This window comes from Chiloscyllium plagiosum, unplaced genomic scaffold (assembly GCF_037043375.1).
Source record: "Chiloscyllium plagiosum isolate Xiang-an unplaced genomic scaffold, Cpla_swu_hap1 HiC_scaffold_10, whole genome shotgun sequence".
In the NCBI taxonomy this organism is placed as follows: domain Eukaryota; kingdom Metazoa; phylum Chordata; class Chondrichthyes; order Orectolobiformes; family Hemiscylliidae; genus Chiloscyllium; species Chiloscyllium plagiosum.
Genome location: NW_028270148.1, coordinates 114,351,011 through 114,368,506, shown reverse-complemented (window position 1 = coordinate 114,368,506; position 17,496 = coordinate 114,351,011). Strand labels below are relative to the sequence as shown.

Sequence of the window (17,496 nt, the reverse complement as noted above, 5' to 3'; positions counted from 1 at the left end):
TGACAGCAACAAAACATTTTAGATTCTGAAAGTCTCTAGCTTTCATGTCACATTCAGCTTAGGACCCCATCACAGGCATTCTGTGGCCAAACCAACTCCCCCAGCTCCCAATCCTGCACACCATTGCTCCCTCTACATCAGGGGGAGCGACTGCAAACAGGCAAATGACATGCGGCTTGCTGCCCTCACCCACCTTATGTGCATAAAAGCTCCACAATGAGGAATAAAAACTGAGGATCTATAGAGGAAGATTAGAAGGACAAAACATTCCCCAGAAACCACACTGTCATCACAAACCTCTCTGCTTGTTCAGCTGTGTTGATCTTTGATGTTCATAGTGGGTAGTCAAAGCTTTTTTTAGACTTAGCCTTTACCAGTTAGCAGCCATCCAACATCAGTAGGGTCACAGGACTCAAAACGTTAATGCTGGTTGTTCTTTCTATAGATGCTGCCAGACTTAGAGCTTCTTCAGTGCTTTCTGTTTTGGTATCAGTAGGGACTGCGTGACTATCCAGGCTGCAGCTGTAGAGCAGTTCAAACAATGACTCTCACTGTCAAGGTATGTCCACTGACTACAGTCACAACTGAATTACAATTGAACTAAGTGGTTTGCTTGGTCATTTCAGAGGACAGTTAAAAGCTCATCACAAAACTAGTCTTTTTTTCTAAAAGCTGTTCCTTGGCTCAAGGAGACTCTGTCCTTGATTTTCTTCAGAGGGTCAATAAACCGGGTTGGGCTCCGATCAGTCTGGTTTGGTACAGAGATGAAAAGGATTTTGAGAGGTCTTTTGTTTGTATGTAAACAGATGAGACTTCAGGCCAAAGTGGTTAGAAGTGACCTGTATAATGGAAGGGGAGTGGTCAGTTCTCTAGCTGAGCTGAGCAGAGCAGAGCAGTTTTAGTTCAGTCTTAAACTGGGAAATTCAACAGGTAGATATATGGATACTCTCTCTCCGAAACGTTGATTCTCCTGGTCCTCGGATGCTGCCTCACCTGCTGTGCTTTTCCAGCAACACACAATCGACACTGAACTCCAGCATCTGCAATCCTCACTTTCTTCCAATTCTCAGGCAAGCTTTCTCAGTATTGAGGGAGGATGAGAATGTAAGTTTTAAAAACTGTATTGCTTTAAGGACTGGATTTGGATCAGCTCTTCCTCAGGTAAATGTTAGAAGATTGCAGGTTCAAACACTGAAGTAGAAATATGAGTACACAGATCAAGAATAGACCGAAACTTGCCTCACATTCACGCAGCATGGGGTGATTGCTGCACTGTTGGATGTACTGCCTCTCAATCTAAACCAATAAAAGATGGCCCCATCTGCTCCATAAGGGAGATGGTGGTAACAGCACTGGATGAGTAATCTAGAGGCCCAGGTAAATAGTGTGGGATAAAGATTCAAATACTACCACAACAACTAGTGGAATTTAAATTCAACTAATAAAATCTGGAATTAAAAGCTAGCAGGTGATCATAAAGCTATCAATTGGCATAGAAACTTATTCGGGGCTCACTAATACAGATTAAGAAAGGAAACCTATTAACCCCACCTGGTGTGCCTTACATGTGACTCCAGATCTATAGTAATGTGGTTGAATCTTAAATGCCCTCTGAAATGGGGGCTAGCTACTCAGCTCATCAGCTATTCACGATGGGCAACATCTGCTAGCTAGAGGTATTCACATCCCATGAAAGATGACCGTAAATTCTAAGAGCTGAATTATGCCATTCGGCCCATCGACCTATTAATCGAAAGGTGGATAGACCGTTCCATATATTACCGTAAGGCGCAATTAAGTTTTTCAGTGCCCTGACCATCGACGTTCCTTTAAAACAATTACATAATCTATTCTATTTCATTATTCCCAGTGGGACGTGCAATACAGATGATTACTCATTTCCCTGCATTACAACAGCAATTAAACTTCAGAAGTATCCATTGATTGTAAAACACTATGACATCTGAATCATGAAAAGGCACCAGATAAAATGCTATGATTAATCCCATTACCCTCCCCACCCTTATTTCCCATTTTACAGTTTAACCTCCAATGAGGCATCTTACTCAGTTTTCACAAAGAATATTGCTGAAAGTTACATCACAGCAGAAACATCCAGACAGATTCAAAAACTGGGAGCAGTCCAGTTACTGACTTGGTTCCTAGTCTAGTCACTTTGGCATTAATTTTCTGTTCACAGCACGGTTATCAAGTGTGACAGCACATTTAGATTAGCACAATGTCACTCTCCTTATCTGGAAGCAGATTATTGGGAATCAGTCAATCATTCTAGGATGATGCAAAAGCTGAGAGTCACAAAGATCTGAGGCCGCAAAGGTAAAAAGAATGGATTAGTCATTTCTGTCTGGGAACATATGAAATGTCCAGGGAGATGCTCTCTCACTATTTTAAGTATTCTCCATTAAACATTTGAAGATAACTCAAGTTAAGGGACAGAAACTCACAGTAACAGTGCGCTAGTTATAAACAATAATGTTGGTCAATGAATTATTAAAGTACTTCCTAATATTTAGTACTCAAAGCATGCCACAAGTAATTCTTCTTAGGATCATATTTTCAGATCAGTTGTACTCCCTCTCATAACTCTGGGGAGTTAAATTTACTTTTTATTAAGATCTGGCTCCAACCCACGTACATCATTCTAGCCACTCGCGTGGCACCATGTGAGTTATTTATGCAAGACTGGAATTTCTGAATCAAATAAATAGAGCATGTGCTAGATTAACTTTTATGTCCCTTCACAATGATTTGCTTAGAACTTTTCTTGCTATTGCAAAATGTTAAGAATCTGAGCAATAAAACGTATCAATCCAGTATGTAATCATGGCTCCCACACCACAGCAGCTCATAATGTTGAGATGGGATTTATCTCAAATCCAATATGAGACGCCTGGGTCATTCTAAACTGTTAAAATAATTACATTTCTTTCCCACCCTCCATACGAGACATAAAAGAGTGATAAATGTTACTATACACACATCAGACATAAAATGTGCGAAAGAAATCTAGTGAATGTTCAGAGATACCTTGCATAGATCTTATTACTCAAGTGTCAGACCATAAGTTATTGTAAATTTCACAACTGGAATAAGCAGGTTACAAATCGTCTGCACATTTGATATGAAGGTAAAGTTGAAAGCATTGACAGTGAAGCAAAAATGTTATCAGATGTAGGCTGGAAAGTGGAGCTGGGGCTACAATCAGATGAGCCATGATCACATTGAATGGTGGAGCAGGCTTATGGATGACCCCTGGTCCTATTTCGGATGTATCACAATAATGAAAATTGTCCAAAATTATGCTTCATGTATTACTGCAATGAGCTGTTATACGTACTTTAGAAATACTTAAAGAATGCTTTCCAAAAGACGTAATTTTCTAGGACTTCACAAGATAGCAGAAACTAGATGCATCCTTGACTCAGCTCATTCTGTTCAAAAACAAATGCTGAAAAACTGTAACAACAATAGAAAGTCAGTCTACTGTATAGTTTTGAAGCTTGGAATAGTGATACAGTAGTGAGATAGTACAGTCAGCAACATGCTAGAGTGTTAATGGAGATCTTTCTGACGATTCACAGTGACCCAAATGGTGATCACGGACAGGCTACTTACCAATTCCTGTTTGACTGCATGTTCTTTAGGATTGATTCCTTGTGTAATGAGATATACTAAGGAGCAAAAAGAAACAACTTATTACAATATGCCTTCAAAAAAAAAATTATAATATCCACCAGCCACAGAAGAGATCAGCAATACTTACTCCAAAACATAGAATTCAATGCATAAGCAGAGGCCAAATCTAACTTGGCTTGTTCAAGAGGGCCCAACTGAAAGAGAGGGAAAAATAAAATCATACAAGGTCATTTTATACTGAAACTAATTTTAATGCCAGAAAGCAAACAATTCAGATTTCACTTGAAGAGCAGAACAAAGAGCACTTTTTCTTGCTTGATTCAAAACAGTATTTGATTTCCAAACCCGTATATTCTAGTTTATGATATCACAGATTATACATTCGCTTGCACATGCCTGTGCTCTTCCATGCAGCACAAAGTTCTGGGTGGATATTCAACAAAACCACCTTGCTAGCAAAATAAGAATGCTCGAAATCTGTGATCTCTGCAAAACAGACAAACAATGGCATCAGTTGAATGGGTACACCGATCCTTGCAAGCTATACAATATTCTGCCCAGGAACTATACCACTGTTGCTTCCAGTTTAAATCCATGGAACCTCATCCCTAGCAGCACTGAGGTGCACCTACAACATGTACTGCAGCAGCTCATGAAGGCAAGCTGCCGCCACCACCATCAAGGGCAATTAGGGATGGGCAATAAATGCTGATACTCTCAGCAAAGCCAACACACAATGAACAAATAGAAGAAAAAAGTCAAATCAAACGAACACAGCATTTACTACTGACTCTCAAATTCTCTCAAAATCCAGTCAACTGAATGCCTGGAGCATGAAATTATTCCATAAATCTGTAGCTTGTGAAAAATTAAATTTTAAGGTGTTGGTAACAATTACAAATGCTTTGAACTCTATTTGTGATCGATGAACATTAGGAGAGATATTTAAATTAAGTTCATGTTACACCACCTTATAAAACACTTTCCAAGTCTGCCTGGCAATCGTAAATGTTTGATTAATTATCCTAATTTCTACTGTTCTGTCACAAACTCTTTTTCTAATCCAGTAGAGCTTGAGAAAATAGCCAGATGTATTAGGGAATCACTGAATTTAGATACAAAGACATGAATGCAGGCTTCAGCAGGAGAGAGAGAGAGACCAAGCAATGTTAGGGAGGTAGAGAGAGGTGAGCTTAATAATGGCATAGATGTGAGGCCAGTAGTTCATTTTAGGATTAAATGCATTACAAACAGACAGGTTTCAACCCAGGTTGCTGCTAGGGAGAGGGACTGAGTTTCAATAGCTAAGGAACAGAGTCTGGAGCTGGGACTGGGAGTAATGATATTTGTCGTCCCTGTATTTAACTGGAGGAAATGTCTGTTCATGTAGTACCAGATGTTGGATAGCAGCCTGACAATTTAGGCAGGTCATGAGTTCAAAGTGAGGGGGAATAAGTTTAGGGGAGATATGCATGGCAAGTTCTTTACGCAAAGAATCGTGGGTGCCTGGAACACATTGCCAGCGGAGGTGGTAGAGGCGGGCACAACAGCATCATTTAGGACGTATCTAGACAGATACATGAATGGGCAGGAGGCAGAGGGATACAAATCCTTAGAAAATAAGTGACAGGTTTAGATAGAGGATCTGGATCAGCGCAGGCTTGGAGGGCTGAAGGGCCTGGTCCTGTGCTGTAAGTTTTTTTGTTCTTGTTCGTTATTTAGACTAAGGGTTACTCACTGTGTTCCTCTTTATTTAAAGGAAGAGCTACTTACTATGTTCCTGCTCATTTCAAGTAAACCTTATTGTTTTTGTTGTTGTAATTACTTAAAGCAAGGGTCTGTCATTGTGTTTCAGTTCATTTAAAGTAATGGTTACTTTGTATTGCTGTTTTTTTAAGAGCAAGGTCTGCCTTTCCTGTTCTTGCTGATTTAGAGCAAGTGTTATACTCTGTATTCATGTTTAGTTAGAACAAGGATTTTTCACTGTCCCTGGTTCCTTAGAGTAGATGTTACTCTTGTGGCCCTTCTTACTTGCAGCCTGTTTTTCCCTCTGTGTTCCTGTTTATTTAGAGTTAGGGTTACTCACTGTGTTGCTGTTTCTTTTGTGGAAGAGGGTTTCTCTCTATTCCCAAGTATTTAAAGTAAAGGTTACTCATTACGTCCCTGCTTATTTAGAATAAGGATCATTCACTGTGTTCCTGTTTATTTAGAGAAAGGATTTCTCATTGCATTCTTGAGTAGGCATTTGGTTTGGTAATTCCATATTGCAATAGGTCCTGAAAGCACATGTTCATGTTATTTCCCCACCAAAATATAACAAAGATGGCTATCTAAGGGCAGCTTCTTCCACAGAGTGAAAAACCAACAAAAAAATATCAATACTTGGAATCAAAAGTACTGGTTGTACTGTTGCTCCATTTTGTGGTATACAGGTAGACAGGGTGGTGAAGCTAGTCAGAGCTGAGTATAGGAGTTGGGACATCACGTTGCGACTGTACACGATATTGGTGAGGCACTTTTAGAATACCACATAGATTGTTAAACAGAATCAAAAATTATAAGAATGTTGACGGGACTAGGAGCGTTTGAGTTATAAGCAAAGGCTAGATAGGCAAGGACTTTTTCCCTAGATGTTAGAGGCTGAGGGATGACCTTGTAGAGGTTTATAAAATCATGAGAGGCACAGATAAAGTGAATAGCCAAGGTCTTTTTTCAAAGAAAAGGGAATCCAAAACTATATAGTAAAGGTTTAAGGTGAGAAGGGAAAGATTTAAAAGGGACCGGAGGCACAACTTTTTCACACAGGGTGGTTCATATGTGGAATGAGCTGCCAGAGGAAGTGGTAAGGAGGGTTGTGGACAAGGATATGAATAGGAAGATTTAGAGGAATATGAGCCAAAGGCAGGCAAATGCTCAGTTTAGGATACCTGGTTGGCATGGACGAGTTGGACTGAAGGTGTATGACTCTGACTATAAGGCATGCTAGCACCTGTCTGGCTGTGATGGGGTTACCTCCAGCTGTCTGGTTGGTGGACTGATCAAAGTCACAGCCATTACATTTAACACTACAATTTGGCTGACACAGCAGCCTGGAGGGGCTGAATGGCCTACTTCTGCTCTTACGTTAAAATTTCAAGGCATGTTTCAATGTATTCTGTTAATTGGTTCATGACTCCACATGCTCTGACCACCAACAAAAGACTTTTCATGTGGTATTTCAGAGCATAGGGAAAGGGTTGTCAAGATGCTTGAAGGATCTTTAAAACACTAGGATTTTACATTAAAATGATTAAACTAGATTCACCAAAGGTACATGGCATAGTTTAATTTTTAAACTGGCTACCTTACCATTGTAGTGAAGAAAAACTCATGAAGTCAGCACACAAAAAAGAAATCAATTTTACCACCAGACAGGATTATTCTCTGTACTGCAGACATTCAAAGGACCTTTTTTGTGCACCTCAGTTTAAATTAGACCCGTATTTTGATGAAAAAACAAAAGAGAAAACAGGTTTTATTAAAGGCAAAACAAAACCAGATTGGTTCTAAATCTCCAATTGGAGCAGCACACTAAGTGACAGCGGCCAACCTCAAGAACTTGGCCAGAGAAAGAGAAACTCTTCAGGAAAATAAAATTGCAGTGCGCTCAATGAAAAACGCAATAACACCGCAGACTGCAGCAACATTTCAGAGTTAAAACACTGAAGCTTATCTTGCACAACAGAGATGTTTACGGAACCTGTAGAATGTAATAGATTGTCCACGATGAAACAGCAAACACACAGAAATGTTTCTCGCATTAGGACAGGCATTTATCTATTCTGAACTATTTTCTCAGCTTAAGTTTGGATCGACATAAGAACTTGGCTGCAACTCTACTTCAGTATCTGCAAGTTCAACCCAAAAACAACAAATCTTGGCATTTTCCAGTAATTGCACTGAATGCTCTCCAAAGTAGTGTAGTAAATCCGAGGTCATTGTGAAAAATTGAGGCAAAGCCCTAGAAAAATATATGCACATTTATTAAAAGACAGAGAAACTTAGCCAAATGCTGATACATCAGGATAAGGACAGAACTTGAATTACAACGCCAGCAGTAATTTTATTTTTTTTTCATTAAGTGTTATTGAGTGCCATTTTATGAGCAGAGCTTTTAACCAATACATCAGCTGTATCATCTCTCCAAGGTTGCATAAAATACTCAGCAATTTCCATTACCACAAAATTTATTATTTTATCCTAGTGTTAGTTTTCTTTTATTTTAAGCACATGTCCTCTGAGCAAGTGCTAGACGGCTCTCAAAGTCACCTATGCTATTCTATGTGACTGCAACAAAGGAAAACATGCCCTTCTCATCCTGTCTGCAACCTTTGACTACACCATGCTCCTTGAATATCTTCCCACCACTGTCCAGCTGGGTGGAACTGCTGTCATGTAGTTCTATTCTTATCTACCTGCAACAAGACAATTACCTGCCATGGCTTCACTTTGTAATTCCCATTCTGTTACCTTTACTGTCCTTCAACAAATTATTTTTGCACACATCCACTGCCAATTTTTCATCAATGTGCTGCCCCTCTTGGCAACATTTGAAGGCACAGACAGCTCTACCTCACTGTCACCTCCCTCGACTTCTTCACCGTCATGAAATTAGCAGTTTACTTGTCTGATATCCAGTGCTAGATGAGAACGTGCCAGTTAAACATTGGGAGAACTACTCTGCTGCCGAACTATTGCCTCCTTGGCAACAGTCTGAGCTTAAGACAGTATGTCCACGATCATAGCACCACATTTGAATCCTAAAGGATCTCATCTTTGTACCAAGACCGCCAATTCCTACTTCCATATTGTGACTCGATTGTACCCCTATCTGATTATTTGTTGCTGGAAACCTCACCCATTCCCTGCAAGATCACACCAATGATTCCTAGCTAGTCTTCCACATTATACCCTCCAATAACTTGAGTTCATTCAAAACTGCGCATGCCCAACATGAACTTGCAGCAAGTCCTTTTCCCAATTAGCCCTTTGGTTCGCTGACCTACAATGGTTCACAGTGAAGTAGGTTCTTTATTTTAAAGTTGTCACGGAATCACACAGTCTGGAAGAGGCCCTTTGGCCCACTAAATCTGTTCCATCAAAACTATGTTAAATCTACACCAGCCTCTCTTTCCAAAACTGGGCCCAAAGTCTTGAATGCTGTTAGGACAATTCAAGTGCTCATTCAAGTATTTTTTTTAAAAAAGGTTACCCACCTCAACTATCATCCCAGGCAGTGCATTCCAGACCATACCATACACTGGGTTTGAAAAAAAAAAATCCTCAAACCTCCTCCCTTCCACCTTAAAAGTGTGAGCTTAAAAATGTGTTGCTGGAAAAGTGCAGCGGGTCAGGCAGCATCAAAGGAACAGGAGAATCGACGTTTCGGGCATAAGCCCTTCTTCAGGAATGATTCCTGAAGAAGGGCTTATGCCCGAAACGTCGATTCTCCTGTTCCTTTGATGCTGCCTGACCTGCTGCACTTTTCCAGCAACACATTTTTAAGCTCTGATCTCCAGCATCTGCAGTCCTCACTTTCACCTTAAAAGTGCGGCCTTATGTGACTGATCCTTCAGCTAAGGGAGCAGCTGCTTTCTATCCACCTTGTCCGTACCAGACAATCTTATATACCTCTATTAGGTCCCCTCTCAACTTCCTCTGTTCCAAAGAAAATAAGTTCATCCAGCCTCTCTCTCCATAGCTAAAACGCTCCATTCCAGGCAACATCCTGGTGAATCCCATTTTCGAATCGCTCACTGTCTTTTTCTTACCTTTCTGTAACCTCATGCATAACCTTCCAGTTACTTTTTAATTCCCACCTTTAAAGACTTAACTAGCAATGACCATAATTGCAACTGCTTAGGCCCCTACATCTCTTCACCTCATTTTCTTTCCTAAAGCCTACTTCTCTACCCATGCTTTTGGTCATCTGATCTAAATTCTACTTGTATAACTCAGTATCAAATATTATTTTACAAATATCATTCCATAGCATCTTGGGACACTGCATTATGTTCAATGTATTCCAATTATAAAATCCTTACAATGTGGAAGCAGGCCATTCGGCCCATCAAGTCCACACTGACCCACCAAAAAGCAACGTACCCAGACCCAGCCCCCATCCCTGCTTTTCCCATGGCTAACCTACCAAACCTACACAGTTTTAGACTGTGGGAGGAAACTGGAGCACCCAAAGGAAACCCATGCAGACGTAGGGAGAATGAGCAAATTCCACACAAACCAGTCGTCCAAGGCTGGAAATGAACCCAGGTCCCGTGAGGCAGCAGTGCTAACCACTGAGCTACCTTGTCACCCCAAAAACAAACTGTATTACATAGATGTAATTTTTTCAAACAACTCTCATTAATTACGTCCAATATCACTTTGCCCTATTTGGAACACACTAGTGTTATGTTTCAAAAGTCAGAACAAAAAGATCTAGTGATGCAAGATCACTTGACTTCTCATGGATTAGACAAACCACCATACCTCAAGTTGGAACAAAAACCATTCAGGACCGATCAATGGTCTTCACTGAAAGCAATCCAAATGTTATTATCAGATTGAATGGATTATTTTAAAAACAAAAACAGTGTTACAAAGCCTCGGGGTGTGTTAATCAAGATGATCACTACCTCCTCGCTTGGAAACTACATTGCACATGTGAAAAGCCACATGGTGAGATAGCATTGCCTGCTTTTAAGAATCAGTTAAAGCTGTTTTGCACTCAATTCTACCAAAAGCCATGCCGATTTGGATACTAAGTGGGTGGGGGGGGGGGAACAATTTACCAGGGGTAAGCCATGGGGTATAGGTCTCTGGCACAGAGTCTGTCCCTGTTGTTTAGAAGGGAAGAGGGGAGATGAACAGAGCACGAGCCATTGGGGACTTCATATTTAGGGGAACTGATAGGAGGTCCTATGGGAACGAGAGAGACTCATGGTTGGTGTGAGAAAGTGTATAGGGTATGAGCAGGTAGGGAAAGGGTTACGTTTTGAGAAACAAACGTTCAGCTAAGCATGACTCAGATCAGATAAGAACTTGCAGTAAACAATGAGGCACCGGAGGCAAGGGTAGTGGGTTAACAAGATGTAGAGCCATTTAACAAGATGAAGAAGCATTCAGTATGTCAAGTCAGTGAACAAGGTGAAAAGTATTCATTATGTGAAGCCAGTTAACAAGGTTAAGAACATTCATTGTGTAACAGCAGAAGGCTTAATCTCTACAATTGAGACTCGCTGATTGTAACAGTAACCCAATCAATACATATGTCACCTTATCTGGCTAATCCTCCCTGTAAATGACCGCATAATTCATTAAGAAACTGGTGTTCAAGAGAAGACCGAGAACTCATATCTCTGTGCACATGGGCGACCATTCTCTCTCCCTCTGAGGCCCGGAATAAAGTTGAAGGAGGTAAAACTATATGGTGTCTTGGAGTGTTTTGCTTCAACCGAGGGGGGGGGGGAAAATCGAGATGACAGGTGCATTGCCTCCCAGGTGCCAGGATTCATGATGTCTCGGATCATGTTTTTGGGATGCTTGAGAGGGAGTGAGAGCAGCCCCAAGTCCACACAAGTACTGATTACTTAGGTAGAAAAAGGGATGGGGACTTAAGGCAGAAATTCAGGGCGCTATGGTGGAAGCTTAGTGCTAGAATAAATAGAGTTGTTATCTCTGGTGCGTTGCCCGTACCACATGCTAGCGAGGTGAGGAATAGGGAGAAAGAGAGGAGTTAAAGACGTGGCTACAGGGATGCTGTAGGAGGGAGGGTTTCAGATACCTGGATAATTGTGGCTCATTCTGGGGTAGGTGGGATCTTTACAAACCAGATGGTCTACACCTGAACCAGAGGGGTACCAATGTGTTTGGGGGGAAATTTGCTAATGTTCTTTGGAAGGGTTTAAACAAATTCAGCAGCGGGATTAGAACCCAAATTGTAGATCCAGGGTCCAGGAGGTTGAGAGTAGTGAGGTCAGAAATGAGGTTTCAAGATTGAAAGAGTTCACTAGCAAGCAGGAAGGTGGTTTGAAGTGTGTCTATTTCAATGCCAGGAGCATCCGGAATAAAGTGGGTGAACTTGCAGCATGGGTTGGTAGCTGGGACTTCCTTGCTGTGGCCATTTTGAAGACATGGGTACAGCAGGGACACGAATGGTTGTTGCAGATTCCATGATTTAGATGTTTCAGTAAGAACAGAGAACACAGTAAAAGAGGGGTAGGTGTGGCATTGTTCGTCAAGGACAGTATTACGGTGGCAGAAAGGCCATTTGAGGACTCGTCTACTGGGGTAATATGGGTTGACATTAGAAACAGGAAAGGAGAGGTCACCCTGTTGGGCCTTTTCTATAGTTCCAGAGATATTCTTGGTAGTGTAGATGAGCAGAGAGAGCTCAGTGTCTAGATACATAGACCCTTGAAAGTTGCCACCCAAGTTGATAGGGTTAAGAGGGCATTGGGTGTGTTAGCTTTTATTGGTAGAGGGATTGAGTTTCGAAACTATGAGATCACGCTGCAACTGTACAAAACTCTAGTGCGGTCACATTTAGAATATTGTGTACAGTTCTGGTCACCGCATTTATAGGAAGGATGTGGAAGCCTTGGAAGGGTGCAGAGGAGATTTATTAGGATGTTGCCTGGTATGGAAGGAAGGTCTTAGGAGGAAAGGCTGAGGGACTTGAGGCTGTGTTCATTAGAAAGAAGGTAGAGAGATGATTTAATTGAGACATACAAGATATTCAAAGGCTTAGATAGGATGGACAGTGAGAGCCTTTTTCCTCTGGCGATGGCTAGCACGAGGGGTTTAAATTGAGGGGTGATAGATATCGGTCAAATGTCAGAGGTAGTTTCTTTAGTCAGAGCAGTAAGGGCGTGGAACACCCTGCCTGCAACAGTAGTACACCAGTCAACTTTAAGGGCATTTAAATGGTCATTGGATAGGCATATGGACGAGAATGGAATAGTATAAGTTGGGGGGGCTTCAGATTAGTTTCACAGGTCGAAGCAACATCGAGGGCTGAAGGGGATGTACTGCGCTGTAATGTTCTATGTTCTAAGAGCAACTTCTAGTCAATGAACCAGTCTCAGCTTTGAAACCTTAGGCACCTGTCGAGTGTATGGTAGTGGAAAAGCAGAGCAGGTCAGGCAGCATCCAAGGAAGCAGGAGAATCCACTTTTCAAGCATAAGCCCTTCATCAGGAAACCAGAGGTACATGACCTGTTCCACTTTAAAATTCACCTTAGAAACAAAACACTCAGGCATTCAAATACAATAAAGCTTACAGCCAGCTGAGAATCCCTCACTTTTCAAGAGGCCAAAATCAACTTCATAGTGTTAAACCATCCAAGAAACTTAGATTTGCCATACTGGAGATCAGCGATCAGTTTAAATGTATTTTCAGATCAACTTTTTCAGAGATGTTATGGTACATCTCTGTAGTAGGTGGGCCTTGAACCCATGTCTTCTGGCCCAGAGAGAGGGACATTACCCTGCATACAAAAGCTCTCACTAAAAGTATGATAATCTGTTACAAAGTACGTTACCATTACCTTTATCAAATATTTTTGAGACAGAGTGGCTATGAGACTTCATGTATAAAAATAGATATGCTCTTTAACTTTTAAATTTGCCAAATTAAAATCGAAAGCAGTGAATTAAATTGAATTTGGAATTAAAAGCTGATATCAGTAGTGGCAACCAAGTGATTAAGAGATTGTAGTAAGATCTGATCTGGTTCACTAACAACCAAAGAAATATTTACACAACAGGAGGTGTTCACAGAGCTATCCAGCTTAAACATTCCTTCTTGATCTTGAACTGTGGTTCTGTGTGGTAATGTGGCTCAGTAGCACATTAGATTTATTTTTTTAAAATGCAATAACAGTTTCTATCTCCACTACCTTTTCAGGCAGTGAGTTCCAGCCATGACTATTTCAAATAAACCATCCCAGCCTATTCGATCTTTCTTCAGTGACAAATTCTCCATTACGAGTAACATCCTCATAAATTTCCTTCATAACCTCTGTAGGTGATTACTTCAAACTCCTTTAGAGAAGGAAATTGGCCATCCTTTTCCAGTCTGGCCAATGTGTGATTCCATTTCAATATGGATACCTTCCAAAACGACAGAATCAGAAATGGTTACAGAAGAGGAAGAGAGTCCTTGCTCATTAGCTCTATAACCCTGATTTAGCTGGCACCACTGGCCTGCCTTCACCTGGCAGCTCTGCAAACCTTTCTTCTTCAGGTAATTGTCGATTCGTGTTTGAAACCCATAATTGAAGCTGTTTTCATCACAGATCCCAGCTCCTGCCCGCTCACTGTGTCGAAAATCCTCAGATCACCATTTCTTTAGCCAATCACATTAAGTATATGTCTTTGGGTTATTCCACCAAGTTGCTCTCTACCCACACTATGGTTTTGAACAACTACAAATAATTGAAATATCTTATCCTCTGCTTTAGTTGTGTCAGTACAGACTAGAATCCATATTTCTTCTTGTTTTTTTAAATATAAAGGTGGTTAACAAAGTGTTAATGACCAGATAATCAGTATTGGTAGTGTTGATTTAAAGATAATATTGGGCAGGACTCAAGCCTAGCCAATTGCTTTGCACTGGTGACAGTCTCAACCTCGGGGTGGAGGAGCCTGGATCCAGGGCCATGGCTGAGCACTCAACAAGAACGAACTTATAGGTGAACTTTATTTCTTTATTTTCTGCCTTTATATTCCATGTTTTGGTTTTACTTTGTTTTTTAAGATGGCGCCAGAAAGTGGTGACACTATACAACACTGTTCACTGTATTTGTAACAAAATACACATGACAATAAACAAATCAAAACCAAAATAATATAAATGCCCAGTGTAATGCTCTGGGGTCTCTTGCTCAAATTAGATTCCAATATGTCCCTTTTTAGCAATCCTCAAATTGTATATTCCAGAAAGACTTGAATAGCTGTTTTGATTCCAGAGACAAAATTTCCCTCGCTCACGCATCCAATGCTAAAGCATTCCACAAAGCTTAAAAATTTAACTGATGCTAGAGATCAAAGATAAGAGCTGCAAGTGCTGACGAAATTCAGCAAATCTGGCAGTTTCTGTGGACAGCGAAAAAAAAAGTTAACATTTGAGTCCAACGATTCCTCTTCAGGATTGAAGGGAGCTGGACACATCGGTTTTTAAGTTGTCGTCAAGAGTTAGGGACAGCGAGGGAAGCAGATGATGAGGGCGTCCAGAGGAAAAGACAAGGACAGTGCTGATGGTAGATGGAGATATAAGATAGGGATCACTGGTAAGCATGAAGAGTCAAAAAAGGTTGATTTTGTGGTGAACAAGCCCATACGAATAAGGCAGTGTGGTGAGGCTTTTTCATGTCATTTATGGGAAGTGGGTGTCACTGGTTGGGTAAGCATTCATTGCCCTTAAGATGGCGAGTTGCCTCCTTGAATCACCGTAGCCAGTTTGTGTAGTGATACATGGTCAACATTCTTAAGCTCTCCAAAGGTCTATATAAGACTATCAGTGAGCTGACATAGTTTGTAGTATTTAATTCAGATTCTAGAAGTCGCTGCCTCATATAGACTTGAATATCTGTGCAAAAGTAAAAGCTAGCAGGAACACTGCCTACAGTGCAATTTGTGAGGGAGTTCCAAGTTTTTGACCCAATGATACTGAAGGAATAAACATATTTCTGAATCAAGATGGCTTGGAGGGGAGCTCGCAGATAGTAGTCACCCCATGAGCCTGCTGCCCTTGCCCTTCGAGATGGTAGAGGTCATGGGTTTGAAAAAATGCTAAGGAGCCTTGATAGTCAAGATGGAGTACAGCATCCATGCTCTGAAGTTGCTGAACCCAATGTTGAGATCCTGAAGGCTGTAACATGCCTGTCTGGAAAAACAGGCACTTCCTCTTCTGAAAACTCTCTGGTCTGTTCTGATAAGAGACATCCACATCTCATGATAGAAGTGAGGGTTTCTATAAAAGTCACAATGCTCATGGGGAATATCCGCTGTGGGCACAGAGACACGATGGCTAGAACGGCCTCCTTCTGCACCTTAACAATTCAGCTCTGTGAATCATACATGCAGAAGAGACCCAGTGAATCCATACACGCCCAAAAAAAATACAAAACTACCTACACTGGTCCCATTGCCTTCAATGTAATGAAACAAGTGTCCATCCAAGTATATTTTACACATTTCAGATCCCCACCAACTTCTTGGTGGAAAAACCTTTCCTCTAATCCCCTTTCCTTCCACCTTAATTGTGGCATCATGTTCCTGAATCTTAAAATTAAAGGGTACAGGTACTTTTTACCCACAAAAACAAAGAGCTGGAGAAACTCAGCAGGTCTGGCAGCAAATGCGGAGAGAGATATCGAATTAATGTTGAGTCCAATGACTCCTTCAACTCTCCATTCAGTCTGTCTGTGCCCCTCATAATCCCATACACCTCAAATCAAATTCCACCACCCTACTTCTCTGCTCCAAAGAAAATAACCTGAGCTTATCCAACCTCTCTTCATAGTGGAGATGCTCCATCCCAGGCAACATCCCGGAAAATCTTCTCTGCACTCCCTCGGGTGCAATCACATTCTTCCTATGTGGCTGTGATTGGAACTGCACACACAACTTGTCAGGGGCACAGTGACTCAGTGGTTAGCAGCTGCCTCACAGGGTCAGGGAACTCAGGTTCAATTCCATCCTCAGGCAACTTCTGTGTTGAGTTTACACATTTCCCCACTTGTGTGGGTGTTTCCTCCAGGTGCTCCAGTTTCTTCCCAGAAACCAAAGATGCACAGATTGGGGTAGATTCGCTATGCTAAATTGCCCATAGAGTTCAGGAATGTGCAGGTTACATGGACTAGCTATGGGGGAATTACCCCATCACGTCCAGAGATGTGCAAGCTGGATGGATTAGTCATGAGAAATTGCCCCATAGCAACCAGGGATGTGCAGGCTAGGTGATTTGGAGATGCCGGTGTTGGACTGGGGTATACAAAGTTAAAAATCTCACAACACCAGGCTATAGACCAAACAGGTTTAATTGGAAGCACACTAGCTTTCGGAGCGACGCTCCTTTATCAGGTGATAGTGGAGGGCTTGATCCTAACACACAGAATTTATAACAAAAATTTACAGTGTGATGTAACTGACTTATACATTGAAAAATTGTCTATTAAGCCTTTTATCTGTTAGAATACCGTGATAGTTTCACTTCTTTCATGTGTAAACCATAAAACCTGTTCTATTAAAAGGTTGCATTCTCAGGTTAGCTGTTAACAATGGCGATAGCTAGACAATATATGTTGAAGGGGTTGGCCCCCTGTGTTCTCTGTCTATGTCATGACATTTAGATTGATTCTAATCTAAAAAGTGAGATAATGTTTGTTTAGAATCAATCTAAATGTCATGACGTAGACAGACAACACAGGGGGCCAACCCCTTCAACATATTGTCTAGCTATCGCCATTGTTAACAGCTAACCTGAGAATGCAACCTTTTAAAAGAAAAGGTTTTGTGATTTACACATGAAAGAAATGAAACTATCACGGTATTTTAACAGATAAAAGGCTTAACAGAATCAATTTTTCAATGTATAATGTCAAGTTACATCACACTGTAAATTTTTGCTATAAATTGTGTTAGGATCGAGCCCTCCACTATCACCTGATGAAGGAGCGTCGCTCCGAAAGCTAGTGTGTTTCCAATGAAACCTGTTGGACTATAACCTGGTGTTGTGTGATTTTTAACAGGCTAGGTGAGTTAGCCATGAGAAACGCAGAGTTACGGGATAAAGTG

At 41.1% G+C, this 17,496-nt stretch overlaps 1 protein-coding gene across 1 annotated transcript in view; it reads right to left on the bottom strand.

The window, feature by feature from the left end:
* The window catches only part of c1d (C1D nuclear receptor corepressor), a 34,253-nt gene that overhangs the window by 16,178 nt on the left and 579 nt on the right, over positions 1-17,496 (bottom strand). Inside the window, exons 2-3 of the mRNA XM_043696671.2 lie at positions 3,785-3,851; positions 3,637-3,692 (exon numbers count right to left, since the gene is read on the bottom strand). Of these exons, the coding sequence (XP_043552606.1) occupies positions 3,637-3,692; positions 3,785-3,851 (123 nt within the window). The remainder of the gene's footprint in view (positions 1-3,636; positions 3,693-3,784; positions 3,852-17,496) is intronic.